Here is a 12,037-nt window from a genome sequence, read left to right on the forward strand (position 1 = left end):
CAAAACAAAAACAAAAAACCCAAACCAATGTAATGCTGAGCTGTTGAGGAGGAAAAATTACTCTCATGGAGTTAATCCCAGGAGAACTGCAAAACAAGCAGGGCTTCACTGATGCTCTCATGGAAAATATTTGTCTTTTCCTAAAATCCATACAACTGGTTTCCACTTCATTATAGGAGCTTGTAAATGCTGCTCTAAATGAAGAAGCAGCAGAGTGTGACAGATCTGCACTGAAGTTACTGCAGCAGGAGCACAGGGTTCTCCTTTATTGGCCTTTGTGCCCCTGCTTTGAAAGCTGGCTGGCTTCATAAAAAGCAGCTGATAAATAAAACCAGAAAAACATCAGCAAGGTGAGAAGGTATCTTAGCAGATCTGAGAAGTTATCAGTTACAAAAATGTTCTATTTTGAAGATTTTTCTAAATATGTAGCCAGTGTCATACAACAGCAGCAGCAGCAGCACCCCAAAACACAGAGCAGGATGGGAACCAACCTGAAGAAAAATAGGAGAAAAATAAAGACTCCAGGATATGTTCCTAAGTTATATAAGGCAATCACAGGAGCACAGCTATGATTTATTCAGGGATGTTTGTAGAGCTGCACATCCACAGAAAAAAGGGGAGCAGAAAGCACTGGATGTCTGAAGAGAAACTGAGCATCCTTTGGCCAGGATGCAGGCAGGGTTGTGCCATTTCTGATGAAATTGTTTAGACTATGAGAGATGCAGTGTTCGTGAAGGAGTTCAGTTTTGGGTTTAGTTCCTCTTATCTGCCATGGCAGAAGAATCAGGCTGTGGTGGGCTGACCCTGAGCAGCAGCTGGGCATCCTCACTGCTGCTCACTCTCTCAGCTTCCACAGGGCGTGGGGAAGGGAGCAGCAAGAGGAAAGGTGAGAAAATGGCTGTGTCCAGATAAAACAGTGTGAAAAGTGATGCTGAGTGCGCCCTGCTCAGCCAGAGCCATGCTTTTGGTGTCAGCAGTGCTGTTCTCCCACAGCTCAGGCTGCTCTGGAGGAGCTGGACTCCATCTCAAACTCCCACACAAATAGAAATTTTTCATTTCTTTATTCCTTTTCAGGACCAGGGCTTGCATTCATTGCTTACCCTAAAGCTGTCACCATGATGCCTCTGTCTCCTCTGTGGGCAGCTCTGTTCTTCATGATGCTCATCTTCCTGGGCTTGGACAGTCAGGTATGAAACAAAGCCCACTGCAATGAGCTCATTTCCCCACCTCCCCAACAGGTGGAAATGGCCCCTAAACAGCATCAGCCTGATGAAAGACTGAATCCTAACTTGATCCTTTGCTGTTTTAAATCTTAGTTGTGATGCTGGATATTCCTTCATGAAGCAAAGGCTGGTTCAGCCTGACTCCAGCTCTCATTATTAACATGGAAATCAGTCTGAACTTCAACAGGGCTGATTAAAATTCACGCCTCAGTAAAACACCAGCCCGTTCTTAAAGCACTTGGCAATGAATTCTGAAGCTGAATATCAGATAGGGATAATGTAATTTTCTAGGGTGTATTTTTACTGCAAGATACCATAGCAAGGAATGTGCAGTCATATCCTGCAGCAAAGGGGCAGCACAGAAGTCGTTGTCCTTGTGTGACTGTAAAAATTACAGAAGCTGCTCAAAGAAAACATGAAGTGCCTGGGATTTTTAGCATGCAGCTCAACTCTTGGCATAACTGGGTGCAGAAAGTGCATGACATTTCCAATCCTTAAATTTAATGTTTTAATAACTGCTCTTTTTAATGATCTAACAGGTTCTTAAAAGTCTTTTTTTTTTTTAAGTGAGCAGTTCCTGGATTCTGCTCTTGACTACTCCAGTGTCTATTTTGGGACATTAATTTGGTTTTTTTCAGGCATATATGTTTAAAAGCTGATGTAAATTCACACACACACACACACACACACACACACACACACACATATATATATATATATGTTGTAAATTTCCAGGTGGTGATACTGGTGATACTAAAAGGGCTTCTATTTTAATAATAGTGCTGTCTATATGATGATTAATGAGAATAGCTCTTTATAAGGGAATAAGTTTTGGGGATATGTTGCTAGTAACCAGATAGGTTGTTCTGATTCCATTTCCATTGTCTAAGAAGAACACCATATTTTTTGACTTTTCACAGACCTCTGATTAGGTTAGAATTAGTCTGTTTTAGAAACCTTGCTCCAGAGCCATGAGTCAGAAGCTCAGGCCTTTTGCTTTTTTTGATGTTTGAAGACACTGAGCATATTCCTGCCCTCCTTTGTTAGAGGTACCTGGCTTGGGCACCCAACAGCTCTGGGAACTTCTCTCTTTTGGTAAATGGAGAGAACTTCTCCCAGAGCCTGTTGCTCCTTTAGCAGGTTGAAGGATGCGTGGCAAAATTGGCAAAAGTGCCTGGAAGTGACATGATCCCATGTAGGGTTTGTACATTATTTAATTCCCATTCAAGCCACATTTGAAAGGTTTAATTTTCATTTAGTCCACCTGCTACAGGGCAAATGCAGTCTGGGATAATATTAGAGGATATATTATAATATATTATATACATTATAATATTAGAGAGTACTGTTTGAATTTGGTGGAAATCCATAACTTTGGACTTTTTCACTGGGAGATGTTCCTCTCAGCTTGAGCTTCTGCTTATGGAGCATCCCCAGGGATCACCCACCCTCTGTGATGAAAACACAGGAGGATATTTAAAGTGTTAGGTGGCAAATGCCAATGCCAGCAGCAGAGGAGACAGGTTTGACTGGATCTTTGCTGTGCTTTGTTGCAGTTTGTGTGTGTGGAAAGCATTGTGACAGCCGTGGTGGACATGTACCCCAAGGTGTTCCGCAGGGGCTACAGGAGGGAGCTGCTCATCCTCGGCCTCTCCGTCGTCTCCTATTTCCTCGGCCTCATCATGTTAACTGAGGTGAGAGCTGCCCTGCTCAGCGGGATTCACACCCTCTGAACCTGAGAGAAGCAGAGAAAAGAATGATCAAAACAATTCTTATCTCGTATGCTGCTCCTGTGTTGTGCCAAAGCAGAACGCAATGTGGAGATTGTTCACCCAAAGTGACGGGGTTTTGTTTCCTTGGCCTGTCGGGGCCAGGTGTGTGGGTTGGGACTGTTGGCTCACAGTCACAAGATTCTGTGCACTTGAGCTGGGTGCTTGTGCAGATTCAGTTTAGATGTAGTGTAATATCATATAGAATAATATAGTGTAATAAAGTGTGGTGGTGTTCCCAGGACAAGGGAAGGGATGAGAATCTTGACTCCATGTTTCAGAAGGCTGATTTATTATTTTATGATATATATTATATTAAAAGAAAATGATATATTAAAACCATACTAAGAGAATAGAAGAAAGGATTTCATCAGAAGGCTGGCAAGGAATAGAAAAGAATGATAATAAAATCTTGTGACTCTCAGAGAGTCTGAGCCAGCTGATTGTGATTGGCCATTAATTAGGAACAACCACATGGACCAATCAAAGATGCACCTGGTGCATTCCACAGCAGCAGATAATTCTTGTTTTTCTCTTCCTCTGAGGCTTTCTCAGGAGAAAATCCTGGCAAAGGGATTTTTCAGAAAATATCATGGTGACAATAAAGTAATTAATTGGCCTTCTGATATCAATGAACGCATCACTTTCTCCCCATCACTTTCTCCCCATCACTTTCTCCCCATCACTTTCTCCCCTGCTTTTCTTGTACTGCTCAGAGGGAAACAACTTGTGGTTACAACCACCACAGATAAAACACAAGAACCTTTGCCACAGACACATTTCCCTGTCAGGAATGTGGCAACAAAATACTTGAGAGACTGTTCTGAGCTCCTGTGTAACAACTGCAATTGGAAAAGTGGCTTTGTTTTATCAGCTGAGCTCAGGAGATGTTTTAATCAGAAATGCACAGCCCAGCCAAGGAAATTCCATCTGCTTTGCACCAGCCAGCCACAGACACTGATTGTGGTTCCTGCTTGCTCACCCTGGGCAGGAACAGCCACATTTTGGATGGAAAGAACAATAAAGATGAAGTGAAAAGAGAAAATCAAACCATCTTTGGTTTCCAGATCACCAGGCCATGTCAATCAGTGCAGCCAATCTCTGAGCAGAAATATTGTGTCCCTTCCAACTTGGAATAATCTGGAATTTGGATCATTAATAATTAATTACACTAATCAAATCTCCCTCTCTGATAAGAGATATGATGCCCTGTGTAAAATAATGCATCGAACAGGAATTTTAGATACTTATTGACTTTATATTTACCTGTAAATCATTCTTATTCTCAGTGAAATCATCTTTGCTATGCAAAATGGGAAATCTTGAAATAACCCCTCCACAGGGTACAGGATGAGCAGAGCACTGAGAGATATTAAGATATACTAAGAAATATAAGAAAAGAAATATAAAGAAATATAAACCTGAGGAGTGAAAGGGAAGCAAGTTCTCCAAATTGCAGGAATATCCATGCAGGAGTTTTGCTCTCCTTGTCTTAGTTGGTTGATTTCTAAATTTGCATTTTGCTCAGGTATTTGCTGAGCCTCACCATGATGACTTTGCAGTAGAAATTTCATTTTTTTTCCTATTTTTAGGATTCTCTTCCATCTGCAGAACGTTGTCTGAGATGTAATGGGTTCACATAAGCTCCCCCAAAACCATTACATTCCAACTGAGGAGCTCATCTCAAGCCCCTTTTTCCTTCCTTGGAATTCCTTTCCATTGAAATGCTCTCTTGTGAACTCCTCCTCCTCATTTTTTCAATATTAAATACAGATGTGAGAAATGATTGTGTCTCACATAAAAAGTGTAATATTAGCCATAAAATTTTAATTCTTTTAACCCTAATGTTATTGATTGGATGATTCTTATTTCTTTTTCTTTGTGACAAATAATGACGACTTGTTTCATGTGGCTTCAAGTGTGTGAGCTGCATGCACACTTTTTAGGTCACTTTACTCATTTTTTAGTCCCTACACCATCAGAGAGGGGTTTTGGTAGCTACAGATTTTACCTTCTTTCCCCACATTTTAATTAATTCTATTACATATTAATAACACAGACACAGAACCAGGATCGGGAGGTCAGAATCACCTGGGAATTATCTACAGCTTGATGTGATAAAAAACACAGAGGTAAAATCAGGGAGGTGGGAGAGCATTTTTGGAAGAAAAAAAATCAAATTTCCTTCTCTCCACTCCAGATTTACCACCCTTAAAGAAGTGTAGAGTGAAAAAACAAACTAAGAAATTAAAACTCTTTGTTCAAGAAGGAACCAACCTCAATAGGAAGCTTGCCAGGGAGCCAACAGCTTGACAGTGTAATTAAAAGAGATTTGCTATGAAATATTCCCACTGGTGCCAACTCAATTTTTTTTCCCCTTTCCTATTTTCTCTTCCAGGGTGGGATGTATGTGTTCCAGCTCTTTGACTCCTATGCAGCCAGTGGGATGTGCCTGCTCTTCGTGGCCATATTTGAGTGTGTCTGCATAGGCTGGGTGTATGGTGAGTGATGAAAATTGCTCTGTTTTTCTTATCAAAGTTTTCTATTTGCATAAAAGCAAAGTGACAGCCTCGTACCCTTATGGAATGGGACCTTCCACATTCCCATTCTCCCCCCAAAAATTCATAAATGCCTTTTTCTCCACAAAGATGCACACTCTGGATAATTTCACCATAGAACTGCAGATCACATGTGCCCAGCTATCCTTGGGTTCACACATGAGCATCTAAATATATTTACATATATAAATTACATTTATATTTATATATAAAATAGATACTCTTTGACTGGGGTTGTTTGCAGCCTGATCCCACAACAAGGAGAATAAACCAACTAAGCAGAATATATTCAGTTTATACTTGCTCTGAAGGCAAGCAAAGCTCAAGGTGTGGAGGCAAAAGGAGAGTAGGACTAAATGAAATGTTCATATTTTTGTGACAGCTTGTGCCACACTAATGAAATCTCCCTCTCTGATAAGTGATACAATGATCTGCATGAAATAAAAGTTTTATAGCACCAGAAGTTTTATAGCAGCAGAAATTGAAAATCAACTCCTGCCATGAGCACAGGGCAGATGGCAGGGAGGAGTTTTCCAGGGAGAGAGGAGAAGCTTCAGCCTTCCCATGTCTGTCTTTCCCTGCTTTAAATCCTGACCTGGACAACCCCTTCCATGTGCACTCTACATCTGCTTTTCCTTTGGTTTTGGGCAGGCAGCAATCGCTTTTATGAGAACATTGAGGACATGATTGGGTACAAACCTGTGTCGTTGATTAAGTGGTGCTGGATGGTCCTAACTCCAGGTATTTGTGCAGTAAGTACAGAATGTCCAAAACACTTGTTTTAGATATAAAGAGGGGGCTCTGTACATGGTTTTTTTTATTTTTGCTGCTGCTAATAGTAGAGAGAAACGCCTATTGATTTGTAGCATGTATTTAAAATAAAAAACACTCTGTAGGATCGGTAAAATTGTTATATATCTGTAAAATTGTTAAATATTCTGTGAAAAAATCTTAGTATGTACAGTCATAGAAACAAAAATAATGCCAGGGCCCTAAATGAACATTTGCCAGAACAAGAGAGATGCTTTTCTCTGTACTTGGTGCACCTTGTGTGCCAACACACAGCCTGAGCTCCTCCAGATTTGTGCTGGGTCCTTTGCTGCTTTCTCCTCCCTTCTCCTCTCTCTTTGCGGGGAGTGGACATTTTCCAACGGAGACAAGACATTTTTTTTACTTTTAAAAGTAATAGGAGAGGCCAAAAGCCCATCCCACGGGCATGAAGGAGGGGAAGGAAGCTGGTGCCAGCTCTGCAGAGCTGTGGCAGCGTCACAGGGACAAAGTTCCAAAAGCAGCATGAGCTGATTGCCCTTAAAATTGAGGATGAGATGCCAAAACCCCTTCCAGCTGTGCAACACTCCAGTGATGGCAACTGCAAACCACAGCAGCTGGGGCACCTCGAGATCCAGGCTCCCATTTGCAAACTTAGGAACATTTCTGACCCATTTGCACCAAATCTGAAATGTCCTCTATACCATTTGCTCTTGTGCACTCGTTTCATCACTTTGGAGAAAATGACATGGTAGCTTTTCTCTATTTCATACATTGAAATGGTCCAAGCTGCTTGATTAGAAATTGAGACAGATTTTTTAGGGGTTTTGGCAGGATGAAAGCATTGGAACTGCAGATACACACAGTGGATTAAAGCAACTTCAAAAATTTTGGCTTTCATTTTTCATCCTGACAGGTTGGAGAGAGCCCAGCTCATGTTATTTAATCACAGCTGGTTTACTGTAGCAAAACTTAATCTTTCCTGCCCAGGTGCTGTTTGCCATCAAAGTGCTGGGTTTATTGTCATCAAGAGGTAAATAGGATTAAACTTGAAAGGTTGCTCGTTTCTGCAGGAGCCTCTGAGATGTGTTATTTAAGCTGTACAGAAAAGAGGATGTTGCTGGTGGGTTTTTTGCTCTGAGTGAAGATCTTCCCTTTGCTCTCCCTCCTCAGGGAGCCTGGCCTGGCCTAAACACTCAGCCAAATCCTTGTTACACACACAGGGTTTGCCCAGATACCTCTGACTATATCTCTGCTTGTTTCAGGGAATCTTCATCTTTTTCCTGGTGAAATACAAGCCCCTGAAGTACAACAATGTGTACATCTACCCTGACTGGGGCTACGGCATCGGCTGGATGATGGCACTCTCCTCCATGGTCTGCATCCCGCTGTGGATCTGCATCAAGCTCTGGAAGACAGAGGGCACCTTCATGGAGGTGAGAGAGAGCTGCAGAGAGATCAGTGATGCTGCAAAAAGAGCTGGGAAGGGGGTGGAACTCCTCACCTCTCGGGAGTTCTGCTGGTCACAGTGACTCTGAGATAAATTAGAAAGTCTCTTTTCCCAGCCCAGCGGTCAACGAAGAGTCAAGATTCTTTTGTTCTCATTTTCAAGGTTGTTTATTGTTTCTTATCTATAAAATTCTTTCTCTGACCTACTGAGGTCCACTCAGCAGGACAGCCAGAGGCACAATGACCGCCCTCAAGGGCGGTGTTATCTTTTTATATCAAAGACTACATGTACATTATTTACAATAACTTCCCAATACCTGTCACCTATGTTAGACAGTGAGCTTCTACTCCAAACCAATCCAAAAGTGCCACCATCACAGCAGAAGATGGAGGCCAAGAAGAAGAAGGAGAAAGGCTGGACATGCCCAGATCCCTCCATCTTGCCCCCTGAACCCCCATTCTAAAAACCCCAAAAATCTATTTTTCACCCTGTGACAAGCTGATTATTATTCTTCTTAGACTTTTGTGGCTTTTAATCCTTCATATAAGGTTGGTCATTTTTTCCATGGGTCATAATCAAAGGCACAGGGGTCTTGGGCTCTGTGCCAGGGTCTCTGAGCCCCTGGCAGGGGTTTGAGCCATCCAGGCCAGCCAGAGGGATGTCCTGAATTCCAACACTCACCTGCATCCTTTAATCACAACAGCAGTGCCACATCCCTGTTCCCTGCCTTAGGGCTCTCAGCTGCTCCTGGAAAGAGAATTCTAAACTTTCTCTGCTTTGTTCTGAATTCCTGTTGGGTGTTTTGCTGCCAGTGGTAAACTAACCAATTTAAGGTGCTCTGTCCCAGCACAATTTGTAGCTTAAAATGTCTGTAACATCACCAAATCCCTCAAGGTTTGTATCAGCCATTCCATTTTTCCATGGTTTTTGTTGTGCTGCCAGGATTTTCTCCAAGAGCTGGATTGCCCACATTCCCATTTTCTGGACAGTTTTCCTAATTTCAGTTCTCTAAATGAGAAACTCAGGCAAATAAAGAGATTCAGTGGAATTTTCTGACATTTGGTGTCAGGTTAGCTCAGGTCTAGGCTGAGGTTATTATCAAGTTTAAGCTCGGAAGGTTGCTTGTGTCTGTAGGAGCTCCAAAGAAAGGCAGTGAAGGAAGCAATAGTGGAAGAAACAAAAATACAAAACTTCTTCAGCCATTTGGGATTCCAACATTGCAGAAAAGCCTCGTTTTGTCCACATTGCAGACTCTGTTCATCTGGTTAAACACAGCCTGGAGACCACCTAGGAAATCTTTACTGGGTATATAAACTAAAACTGAATTGTCCATGATTTAATTGTCTCAGAGAGTCAAAAAAGGAAGTCTGCACAAATCTAAACATTAAATATTTCCTCAATTCACCAGCCCTGGAGGTGAGCAGACTTTGCTGGAGCTGCAGCACTGTAGACAGGTCGTTATCTTTTCCCTGCCAGGATGACAAGAGGATTCTTTGAATCGCAGCTGGGAGCTTCTTGAGGAGCCAACTTCCTGCTGCGAGCAGCAAGCTTGCTGTGGATGTCATTGCTAGAAAAGTGAAAGTAGATTTTGCTCTATCACAGCTCAATACACCTTAGCTGTCTCTGGTTTATTTGCTTTTTCCAGTGGACATCATGGATGATAAAATGAGAAACAAAAGGTACCTGTAGAACAGACACAGTGCTGAGAGTCTTCATGAAAGGGGATGATGAAATCAGCATAAAAATTCACTTTGCTTTGAGCTTTGCCTTCTTGGGTCTGGCAGGATTTATCCAGAATTGTGCAGTCTGCAGGTTTGAGGGCGTGCCCACAACAGGGAAATAAATGAGAAAAGCAGGACAAAAGCCTTTTGTAATGGATCTGTTAAAGAGAGGCATCTGTGGCCAAGAAAAACATAATGATTTCCAATTTCTCCAATTTTCTAGAAATTCAGGAAGCTGATTACACCTAGCTCAGACCTGAAAATGCGGGGCAAGCTCGGAGGAGGAGCCTACATTGCAGCAATAAATGACTGCGATGCCAAACTGAAAGGAGATGGCACCATTTCCACCATCACAGAAAAGGAGACACATTTCTGAAAGAACTTTTTTTTTCTTGTTTTATTTTTTTTTGTATAAAGAAATAAATAAATTCACTTAATTATAGAGGCTGGCTTGTTTTGCACAGAATTTTATTAACCAGTTAATTTTAAAGTGAAAATTGTATACTTGTTTAAAAAGTGATTTTTTTAAATTACTCTATCCATAATGATTCTGTAAAAGAAAAAGAAATAGTATTATATGGTCTGTTAGTGATGACTTCTTGTAATATGGTGATTCCAGTCAATGGTTTTTTTTTTTTTTTAGACTTTTAGAGGGACCTGTATAATGTGCTGTGAAACTTTTCTACTTTGATTTGTGGCAGGTGTAATGTTGTATAGACCTTCTAACCTGTAAGCATTTCAGCCCATTTCAGCTGTCCATGTGTGTATATAAAGGGGACCAGCCTGTCCTGTGGTTTGCTTGGGAAGAAATCTCCTTTCAGGGCGAGTTTGGTGATGCTGACAGCGCCTCAGCTGCTCCCATCTCCTTCCCTCCACCCTCCACTGGCTTCAGCAGGGCTGGAAATGTGGAATGGGCCCATCCTGAGCCACTGGTTTCCTGAAGATTGGATAGAGGCTGGTTCTGAAGGGCTCTGAATTTTGCTGCTGTAAGTTTCTGGTCTCTGTCAGGATGTACTCCCAAACATTTTCCATTTTCCTCTGTGGGTGGCTCCTCCTGAATTTGGCCAGCACTTCCCACTCCCTGGAGTGACCTGTGTTTGTGTGTGCTCCTCCAAGAGATCAATTTATTTCACAGAGCTGATGTCCTGAGGAGAAAAGAACAGGTTTAGGGCCACGTTTAGGGCTTTCTCTTGTCTGTACAACTAATTCCCCTCCAAAGGAATCCAGGATCCTACAGTGCAGCCCTACCCAGCTCCTCTGCTGACACAGGGTGGGGTTTGGGCTGTCCTGCGCAGGGCCAGCAGCTGGGCTGGAGAATCCTTGCAATTCAGGGGTTTTGATTCCTCTTCAAGGTCCTTCCCAGGTCCCCTCAGATCCAAGCACTGCTTCCTCTGCCCTGCTGGGATGGAGTTTGAAGTCAGAGCAGGGATTCCTTTAGCAGGAGGTTGGGGTGATGTCCTTTGTGCATGGAAGAGCTCCAGGAGGTCATTTCTGTGTGGTGCAGGGAGGGGACTCACACAGGGCTCCTGTGAGCCCTCGGGGGCACAGAGGGAGCAGTGCTGGGTGTGTCAGCCAGGCCTTGCTCTGGACTGACTCCCTGGCTTTAAAGCTGGTTTTGTACGTGGATCCAGCTGCTGGATGGTTGTTCCAGGAGGTGTGCAGATGCCCCGGTATGAAAACTCCTAAACTCTGTCTTAGGATGTGGTTTTTTTACCTGATAATATTCCAAACATGGTTATTTGTTCTGGACAATTTTTTCTTGGCTTGTTTTTGTTATTTGATGGTTGTGTGAGAAACCTGTGGAGGAACAGCATCCTGCACTGCACAGGATTTGGAGGCAAAGGCAAGAGACAGCCCAGAAGAGATGTCATAAAACCTGCTGCCTTCTCTGCAACTCCAACCCACCGGAGCTCAGACACAGCACCTGGAGTTGCAAGCAACAGAAATGGCTCCTGACCTTCTCCCAAGGAAATATTTCCCTAGAAATCACTAAATATATCTTACTATTGGCTAGAACTGTACCTGCAGTCAGCACTTCTCTGAGCTCTTGCTGTTACTTCTTAAAAAAAGCATTTTTATGGAACTGCTTTGTCTCGAGTCACTTCATTAAATCTAATAGAGCCATTTCATTTTTACTTTATCTTATTTGTAGGGGGTTATTTTGTGTGTGGCAAGGTGGAAGCCTAGCAGAGGACTTCAAATCCTCTAAGTCTTCTTTGCATGTCTCCATTGTGAGGTGCTTGGGGCAGGACATTTGGAAGAAACCTGGATTTAGGAAGGCACAGAACCATCATTTTGTGCCTCCCTCAGAGGCAGCCAAAACTCAGTCCCATGGGAAAACTGGGAGAGAAATGTTCCCAGAATTGAAACCACAGATTGATTTATATGCAGTGAAAAAACTGAATTGACATTGACACTCCAAAATCTAGGAATTCACATTTTTGGAAGTCCCAACAAGCCAGGAATATTTGTGACAATATTTGTGATTTGGGCTTTCTCTCCACCAACCCAGGCTGTACAACAAAGGCCCCAAAGCCACACGTGGGTC

At 42.5% G+C, this 12,037-nt stretch overlaps 1 protein-coding gene across 2 annotated transcripts in view; it reads left to right on the top strand.

Annotated features, from left to right (window-relative positions):
• LOC102041595 (sodium- and chloride-dependent GABA transporter 3) overlaps positions 1–11,613 on the top strand; it is a 111,531-nt gene extending 99,918 nt beyond the window's left edge. The window contains exons 10-15 of one of the 2 annotated variants that reach the window (XR_004082714.1): positions 1,075–1,187; positions 2,780–2,917; positions 5,391–5,493; positions 6,202–6,291; positions 7,584–7,754; positions 9,713–11,613. Coding sequence is in view for 1 of the 2 variants with exons in the window: in XM_005430914.2 (XP_005430971.1) it covers positions 1,075–1,187; positions 2,780–2,917; positions 5,391–5,493; positions 6,202–6,302; positions 7,584–7,754; positions 9,713–9,865 (779 nt within the window). In the remaining variant the exon portion in view is untranslated. Of the gene's footprint in view, positions 1–1,074; positions 1,188–2,779; positions 2,918–5,390; positions 5,494–6,201; positions 6,303–7,583; positions 7,755–9,712 lie in introns of both variants that reach the window. The other variant, XM_005430914.2, reaches the window with a different exon arrangement.
• The last annotated feature ends 424 nt before the right edge of the window (positions 11,614–12,037 follow it).

Source organism: Geospiza fortis, unplaced genomic scaffold (genome assembly GCF_000277835.1).
Source record: "Geospiza fortis unplaced genomic scaffold, GeoFor_1.0 scaffold713, whole genome shotgun sequence".
Taxonomy (NCBI): Eukaryota; Metazoa; Chordata; class Aves; order Passeriformes; family Thraupidae; genus Geospiza; species Geospiza fortis.